This window comes from Lactuca virosa, chromosome 4 (genome assembly GCF_052849685.1).
Source record: "Lactuca virosa cultivar CGN04683 chromosome 4, Lactuca_virosa_CGN04683_v6, whole genome shotgun sequence".
Classification (NCBI taxonomy): domain Eukaryota; kingdom Viridiplantae; phylum Streptophyta; class Magnoliopsida; order Asterales; family Asteraceae; genus Lactuca; species Lactuca virosa.
The window spans coordinates 261,695,969-261,705,481 of NC_136429.1; the positions used below are offsets into that span (position 1 = coordinate 261,695,969).

The 9,513-nt window shown below is 35.0% G+C and overlaps 1 protein-coding gene across 1 annotated transcript; it reads left to right on the forward strand.

Annotated features, from left to right (window-relative positions):
• The first annotated feature begins 3,269 nt into the window (after nucleotides 1-3,269).
• On the forward strand, nucleotides 3,270-4,600 carry LOC145108228 (uncharacterized). The gene is made up of 2 exons (XM_079045240.1): nucleotides 3,270-3,412; nucleotides 3,769-4,600. The coding sequence occupies exon 2, from the start codon at nucleotides 3,818-3,820 to the stop codon at nucleotides 4,556-4,558; it is 741 nt and encodes a 246-aa protein (XP_078901366.1). The 5' UTR covers nucleotides 3,270-3,412; nucleotides 3,769-3,817; the 3' UTR covers nucleotides 4,559-4,600.
• The last annotated feature ends 4,913 nt before the right edge of the window (nucleotides 4,601-9,513 follow it).

Consider the following 9,513-nt stretch of genomic DNA (forward strand, 5'->3'; position numbering starts at 1 on the left):
CCGCACAATCATGAAGGATGGTGCATTTGAGGTGCTTTCAAGACTCTAACTAGCATCTAGGAAGTGTTCTTGGTCCCATGCTTAGCTTTTTTGGAAGTTTAAGGCCATCAGTGATCATCAAAGAGGGTTTACGGCCCTATGAGGTGTGTACAACAGTACAAGGGGTGTACAGCCGTACACCTTTCATGTTCATGCTATATTGGCCGATTTTAAGGTGAATCAAGGCTAGAATCAAAGGTTGGCATTTCCAACTAGATGATAGGGGCTAAACCCTCACTTTGGAGGGCCTTTAAGGTGTGTACGGCCAACCTTATGAAGGTGTACGGCCGTACTCCCTTCAAGGGATGAAGAACATGTTGAAACATGTGAATCAAGGCTTGGATCAAGAGGTCTTTCAAGTATGGAAAGCTAAAGGATGGAATACTTACGTTTTTGAAGCCTTGGAGGGTTCACGGTTGAAGAAGCTTGAGAGAAAATGGGGTGGTGTGCGGCCAAGGGAAGAAAGGAATGAAGGAAATGAGGTCCACTCATATATATAGGGGTGGGTGACCCACCACCTCGAGTGTGCGGCCATGAGGGGGTGTACGGCCGTACACCCATGTGTACGGTCGTACACTCCTCCTAAAGGAGTGTATGGCCTGAAATGCTACTTTACGACTTTGTTAACTCATCCCTAATCTCAACCTTGATTGTACTTAAGCTTAGAACACTTAAACGAACCCTTAAACAGTGCTAAAAGATAACATAAACGAGTCTGACTTTGATTGAATTGAACGGTTTATATAAAAGAGAAATTTCGGGTTGTCATATATATATATATATATATATATATATATATATATATATATATATATATATATATATATATATATATATATATATATATATATACCATATTGATTTGACTTTCATAACTTTTCAAATATTTTTTTAATAATGATTTTAAATTACTTCCTTAATGTAATATAGTTGTAACGAAAATAAAATTTCCCACTTAGAGTTAAATTTTTGTGACTTTTTAATATTAATATGTTGTTTTAAAATTCATACACAACTCTAATAATAATAATAAGTTGTTTTTAAAATCAATTAACAATAATAATAATAATAATGTATAGAACATAAAATTATAAATTAAATTATATAACCTATAAACAATGATTGATATTTTACATAACCTATAAACAATGATTGTTAAATTAATTAATATAACAATAGGTAAAAGTAAAATCAATTTAAGAATTATATTTATAATTTTATTTATGTGCAAGCCCCGGTTAGATGCCATTGAATAATGTGATCATAACATATATTTATCTTATCATGTTTTTTAAAATGTTACACTCTTATGCATCAACTAGTTATGAAAACTACTAGTGTATAGTTAATATTAACGACATTATCATTTTCAACAACATATATTTGTAAAAATTTAACATACGCAACGCGCAAGTATTTATCTAGTTTAAGTGTAAAGGAATGACAACGTATCATATGGAAACGTAGTCATAATCAAAAACTTAATACTACCTCGTCATTCCAAACTAAAAACTAGTGCCCCATTAGTCTATCATTTTTCCTTGGTTGACAAGCAAGCAAAAAAATTTGAAGATCAACTCAGATATGTTGTTGTCGGGCAAGATACAATATCCTCCTCATGTTGATATTGATTATCTGTCGTGATTATTATCTCATACATTAAACGGTCCCTACATATCAAGGTATGAACTCTAAATATCATATAGTTGATGTCATGGTTCTAATAGGAACGTCACGGCCTGCGTCGAGGCCTGCCATGATGTGAGGTGTGGCTATGCCGTCTCAAAAATCCGCATGGCGCGCGATGTTTGGTTTAATGCATGCCAAGGCGGTTCAAGGCGCTATTTTTTTCATGGTACGCTTTTCTTTCTTTTTCGTTTTTTTAGATCGAACATGACAACATTGACTTTGTGTATATTAAGGGTTGATATAACTTTTCTAAAAACATGATACATTTTATATAAATCTATATTTATGTTATTTCTCTTATATATATATATATATATATATATATATATATATATATATATATATATATATATATATATATATATATATATATATATATACACACACACACGCGCGCGCGCACACACACACACACACAAATGTCCTCTTAAGTTGCATCATTATATGCATTTTTACTCGCAACGACTTGTAAAACTTGAAACTTGACATTGCTATCACCTCGTGTCATTTAGAACCCCGTTGGATGCTCATGGTTAGTTATTTGATATCTTATTAAATATGTGTTTTTTAACGATTTTAAAATTGATGGGTCTGATGTGATATTTCTTTAATTTGTTTTAATCATTGAAACTCCTACCATGAGATGGGATTGTACGGTCATTGTACGATATTCTTGTATTGTGTGGTTTAGCGATAGTATCTTTGGGATAAAAGAATCTCAAAATCAGTAAGACAATATGCAATGACCATGGTGTATTAGTAGTATATTGGGGTTGAAACATGCTCGTACTCTACGATACATACAATGACTTTCTTATTAATTAAATCACATGTGTAGTAGGAATCCCCTATAGTGACGTGGAGTAGGACGAGGGCTTGTTTATGTTAATTTAAAGAAAATCATTTGTGATCAATTAAACGTGAAAGATGAGAAAATAAAAGACTGTATACGTAAGCTAAAAAGAAAAAAACAATATGACAAATTGATATAATAATTAAATGTGCTTGTATTACTAACACCTATAAACTATAAACACATGTCGGCTTTTCTTCAAACATATAATTTGTTTCAATGTTCAGGTTTAACACAAAGTAGTCAAGCGTGTCATGAAGCTTTTAAGAAAAGAAAATATTGGTTCAAAATAGGTCCGTAAGCTTTTTGCAAAAGTGAAATCTTATAACATAAACAAGGAAACAAGCAATGAGTTATAGTTGTCATCATTCTAGTTTTAACTTGAAAGTAAAGCTTTTCTTATGGTTGAATTTCACTTTTCCTTTAACCAATATAAAGTAATTCAATTCAAAGGGTATTTTTGTCTACTATCGATCGATTATCCTTAGACACTTATAATTGTCAAGTACACAAAAAGCAATTTATTGTTGATTGCCTTCCAACAAGATTATCATTGGGCTATTTCTAACTGGGCTCTCACATGGGCCTACGACACTGGGCCTAGAACGTAATTGGACTCATACCATAGGCCCTTGATGTAGCAGATCTACTTCCTTGAGTACACTTGGATTTCTCGTAGTCTCGAACTGGTCGCTGTCACATCTCTTCGCCGACGTTGTCCGTGTCTGTGTTTGTATGTCTCTCACCGTTTTAAAGATAGAAAGAAACAACCACTGCGTATGTCGAATGAATTTCTACTTCCAGTGTTCATCATATTGTGATTATTACTAGGTAAACGATCTTAATTTTGATTGATTTTAATCCAGTTATATTTCCCTATCTTGTCGTCTTCTTCAGTCATGTTAGAAATCTTTTGATCGAAAGTAAAGTTTCGTTTTTTTGTTGGCGATAGGAGTCGATTAGCTTTTCTATTGGTAAAGTAGATTTCATTGTTTTTATATAAATTATGAAAGCGAGGAAAAGGAAGGTGGGTGTAGGATTGTGAAGTTGTTGTGTTTTGATGTGATTGATCGATAATATGCTTGTTTTAGTTTTGTTTCTCGTGTGATATGTATATTCTTAACTGGATATATTCTGATTCCCTAGAAATTGATCATGAATTTGAGCATCTGTTGTTGATTCTGTAGAAGTCGAAAGAGATTCTGGTTCTCCAATAACTTTTCCTCATTCATCATCATGTGGGGTTTTGCTTCGAATGTCAGCTCTAAAGACTCCACAAGACCTAATCAAGCTTCTTCAGAATGTTCTGATGACGAAATCTCCATTAACAACAACAGAGATGAAGCTCTAGAGTGCCCCATTTGCTGGGAATCTTTCAATATCGTTGAAAATGTTCCCTATGTCTTATGGTGTGGCCATACCCTTTGTAAAAACTGTGTTCTTGGACTCCAATGGGCAGTTGTCAAACTCTCAACTCTTCCAATTCAACTCCCGTTTTTCATATCTTGTCCATGGTGCAACCTGTTATCACTTCGCCTTGTTTACAAAGGCAACCTCAAGTTTCCTAAAAAGAATTACTTTCTTCTATGGATGGTTGAAAGCATAAATGGTGAAAGAAAGTCTCATTCCAATTCTTGTGGTGATCATTTACCAGTAGTTCCTGCTTGGAGTTGGAGTCGAGGGTTGATCACTAATCAAGTTAGCCATACGAATAGTCATGTGGGCCCACGAACCCATGTGAATGCTGAGAGATTGCAATCATCTTTGAGAAAATCTTTGATCTTTTTTGTTCACTTGACAGCTAAGTTCCCTTTGGTGTTCATATTTCTGCTTATTGTTCTATATGCTATACCTGCAAGTGCTGTGATCTTGGCTGTGTATATTCTCATCACAATTCTGTTTGCTTTGCCATCTTTTCTTGTTCTTTATTTCGCGTACCCGAGTCTTGATTGGTTGGTTAGAGAAATCATCACTTGAAGTAAGCAGAATTTTTGAAGAACTTTGGGTTGTAAGAATCATCATATATATATATATATATATATATATATATATATATATATATATATATATATATATATATATATATATATATATATATATATATATATAATAGATTAGTGAACAAGTGTCTTGTTGCTTCTCTATGCATGTAAAAAATGAGTGTGTAATATTCTGGATTTTGTTAGAATTTTTATGGTAGTGTCAAAAGTATGTATATTAGCAAAGGTGAAGTTTTGCTCTTTTTTTTTTTTTTTTTTTTTTTCATTCAACCTGATATCTTTGATCTATATTTGTTTATTTCTCCATTCGCACATTTGTTTGGATTGTGGATTGTTTTTTGTAGGAAGTGGAATGTGTTAAAGGATTTGGAGTATGTAATACACACATTTTTTTAACTATTAGAATTGAGCTTATTGTCAAAAGAGATTATGATTTATCTTAGGTTTTGGACAAGTAAGCACATTAGAAAAGAAAGTCATGACTTCATATTCCTAAATTTAGTCGAATTTAATAAACTATTATTTGACATTAGTTAATAGGCATTAGTGGTTCTACATAGTTCATTACTAGCCTTGTAATTTGTCATTTAAAATGCCCAGTCAAGTCATACGTTGCTTTGTTAAGATGCATTATCTCGTTTAAACTTCAGATGACTTTAGTTATTGTTAGAACATCCCTAACCATATTTTACTTTTCATTCTATTTTAGAAGGAAAAATAGCGTTTAAAGTGATAATGTCTAATCCGATTCTATTTTAGAATCTATTTTTTACAGCAAAAAAATTCCAAGAATATTACCTTTCTCCAACTGTTTTAGATTTTCATAAACACCTTATAGTTTATAAGGTTTTTACAAAATTTTCCAGAATATTTTTTTGGAGAATATTGTAAAAATGGTAGTTGTGCTTTGTATTTTCTGTAGTTTTGGTTAAAAAAGAGTTTAGCATGCAGTGTTGGTCTAAACTTTTATTTTTTGGTGGTTTTGGTGTCTGCCAAATTAAGCAAAAGACTATTTTACATTTTTTATTTGTATTTTCTATTTTTTTACATTTCAGTAGTTAAAGAAAAAACAAAAAGGAAATCCCGCCTCACAACCACCCCCCCCCCCCCCCCCCCCCTTCTCTTCAATATAAATATTCAAAATCAAAAAGAAATTCTTGATTAAAGTCGGATCTTCGTCTCAACAGAAACACAAGTAAAGGTGTGCATCCGCCTAGAAGACATAGCTTCGAATGGTGGTGCTCCTCCACCTCAACAGAGATGGAGTGTGATTCTCTTTCATTTCTTTTGCTTCCAACTACCATCATGCGTCTTTCCCAGAAACCTTCCATCACATTACTCGATTTGCAGCACATCAACATAAATGGTGGAATGTTCTTCGTATCTGAGTGTAGGTATGAAGGTAAGACAATTTCAAACTTTGTTTTGAAAACTAAAATTCCAATCCAATCACTATCGGAAAAGCCCTCATATTTCTCCGTGAAACTCTCAACGAATTAGAGTTATTTCCCAAGGGATGATTTTTTTCATCATGATCGTTATCTAGTCTCTGGCAACGAAATTACAATGATTGCACAAAATATGATATGATGGCATCGAAGACCTTGAACCGATTCTGATTTATACATTGATACGTGGCATGTTTTATTTTCCTTATGTCGTTTGTCTGCAAATCATCTTCTCCTGAAATGCTTGACAATGTTTGTTTGATCACCATTAGCAATTGATGAGTTCTTATTTAGAAATTGATGAATCTAGAGATTAAAGTAAAGTCGTGGGTAGGATGCGGACTTCAAACAAAATATAGAGAAGAGGCACTATAATCGAAGGTCAATTAAGGGGATGGAATTTGGATGGGTTATTTATCCTAATTGAATTGAAAACAAAGTTGCATTTAGTCTTTGTTTGAATCAAGAAGGGTGTGATCACCTAGATGGTTTTTCCCTAGTAAACGTGCGATCACAAAAACTGTGGATAGTAGAGATGGGTTTGTGGAGGACTATTCTCGACCGACACTTTTTGGTGACTTGTCACACCCCCAAACCAGAATGGCGGAAACATTCGGGGGTGGATGACTTCACGTAGTATAATAACAGTTGAATATTTGTAAAGAAAGTCAACACAACCATTATAATTTGAAAGTTACATTGTTGCATGTGATACATGTCTCAAAAGAATATTACAATATGATGATTTAATAAGTTTTGAAAACTGACGCCTTAGCGTCCCTTCTCCAAAAGTTGATGTTTTACCTGTATTACTAATTCTTTGAGAAATACAAGTGGTTTTGAAAAGTGTCAACAATTAAATTGGTGTGTTCATAAGCGTTTTTGTACTAAAATTGTATGTCTTTCGGTAAAAAAATAACTGAGCGTGTTTCTAGAAAATCCAATATTTTCCATGTATGTGTCGTAGTTTGAAAAAGTTCCAAAGACAGGAATGCATAAGTATCTTTCATACTAAAATGGTGAAAGTGGATTTATACATATATAATGTAATTACTGAATGCATTTAAGAGTCTCGTAAATCAAAAATATTTTGATACTCCATGTGAGTTTTATAACCATGCTATTGACCCAGACTGCCTGTAACAACGTTCTTCAGGCGTTGTAGTGATATGACGTTTGTCACCCCAGACCTGCCGGTCTAACTGTAGCTAACAGTTTAGGTGTGAGATTGTCAATCCCGTATATATCTATACACAAGTATCACACTCTCCCTACAAGAGATTATGGTTTATAATACAGGACTTGAAATGCGTACTTGAGAGTACGGTGAAGCCAGATGTCTCACAAAATTTAGTATCAATAGATTTACCGGAATGAAAAGTCCATCTTTCTTGTAAATGTAAGTATTTCCTTTCTATAGTGTTTATGTAAAATTGTCATGAATAACTTGTAAACTATACCCATTATAGTTTTTCGAAAGTGTGTTACATTTGGTGATAAAAAACTCGGTGTAATACCAACTTTGCATGTAAAGTGTAACGTTGGTAGTAATATTGTTTAACATTTATAAACAAAATGTAGGTAAAGTATTTGAAACCATATGTAACGGTGCGTATTTTAACATAAGTTTTTCTTGTGTTTTACTTGTACTCCCCCCCCCCCCTAAAACATGAAAAAGGCATGAAAATGTAGGGGTATGAACTCACCTGGAAAGTGTGGTGATTTGAAGAAAACATGATTTTTCTCGGGCAGCACTTCGATCGGACAGTGGTAAATTTCTCGGGAATCTCGGGGCTTCGGACCTTCGTCGGATCTTGGATACGGAACCGGGGCGTCGGGGTATCTTCGAAAGACTCGGAAGTGGAAAAATGGGGGAGAGATAGTGAAATTGTGCAAGAGAAGTCGGAACCCTCGCATCTTATTTATAGGGTGAAATTTCAGGACTCACGTCGTGGGCATGGGATGGCTCACGTCGTGAGTTTGGTCCGTAGACGCGACACCTGGTGGTGTAACTCTGGCACACATCAGTCATAGACTCACGTCGTGAGTCTCTAGCTCACGTCGTGAGTCGTCGGATAAGGTTGGTTTGCGTGCCCCGAACTTCAGAAATTCATATATCTCGCATACAAACTCCGATTTCGACGTTCTTTATATCCACGCGTAGGTGAGATTATGCTCTACAACTTTCGTTTAGACTCTGTCGGCTAATTTTGACTTAAGTTTTTAATATTATATTTTTAACAGGCCGGGACAGGAAAAGTTCGTTAAAAATTCATATCTTCTTCATCTGACGTCCGTTTTCGTCTGTCTTTTTACCGTTGTACTACCATTGTCGAGATCTTCAATTCTCGTTTAGGTTGCGTCGGCTAAAAATCGCTCGATCTCTATTTCGAGTTTTTAGCTGTCTACTGCTATATCCGAAACTTAGAAAAATCATAACTTCCTCATACGAAGTCAGATTTGGACGTTATTTTTATACACGTTTACGGTTTAACATAATCTACGATTTTCGATTAGATACCTAAGGCTAAAAAGTATTTTATTGAAATTTCACTTTTTACACTTGACAGTGTTTTACCGGTTTTGTCGCGAATCTTTGATTAGTCATAACTTCTTCGTTATAACTCGGATTTGAGTGTTCTTTATATTTCTGAAAACCTTGACATGATATCTAACATTTTATGCATCCCAATTGAGACTTTTGAACATTTCATTTTAGACGCTATTTCTTTATTATATTGAAAATAGATTACAATACTAGACTTTAGATCATTACATTGCCTTGAAATATCGGGTTGTCACATCATCCCCCCGTTAGAGGGAATTTCGTCCCGAAATTTAATCTAAGATAGGATTCATGGACTAGGAAAAAGATGCGGGTACTTTTGTTTTATCTGATCCTCGCGCTCCCAGGTGTATTCTGGTCCTCGCTTGGCATTCCAACGGACCTTCACAATGGGTATGAGACTTTGTTTAGTTCTTTTAATTTCCCGATCTATGATTTCTACAGGCTCTTCTACGAAGTGGAGACTCTCGTTGATTTCAATTTCGTCCAGAAGGATGACGAGGGTCTCATCGGACAAGCACTTCTTTAGGTTTGACACGTGAAAGGTAGGGTGTACGTTATTGAGTTCCTGTGGTAATCGAAGTTTGTATGCCACCGAGCCGATCCTGGCAAGGATCTCGAATGGTCCGACATACCTAGGGTTTAGTTTCCCACGCTTTCCGAAACGTATTAATCCATTCCAGGGTGAGACTTTCAATAGCACACGGTCACCAACCTGGAATTCCAAGGGTTTCCGTCTTTTATCCGCATAACTCTTTTGTCTGTCTCTTGAAGCCTTTAGTCGTTCTCGGATTTGGACAATCTTCTCGGTAGTTTTCCTTATGATTTACGGGCCAGTGAGAGTGCTGTCGGGTACTTGACCTCTAGCTAGTTGCGGGTCACCCACTTCAGCCCAGCACAGAGGTGATCTGCACTTAC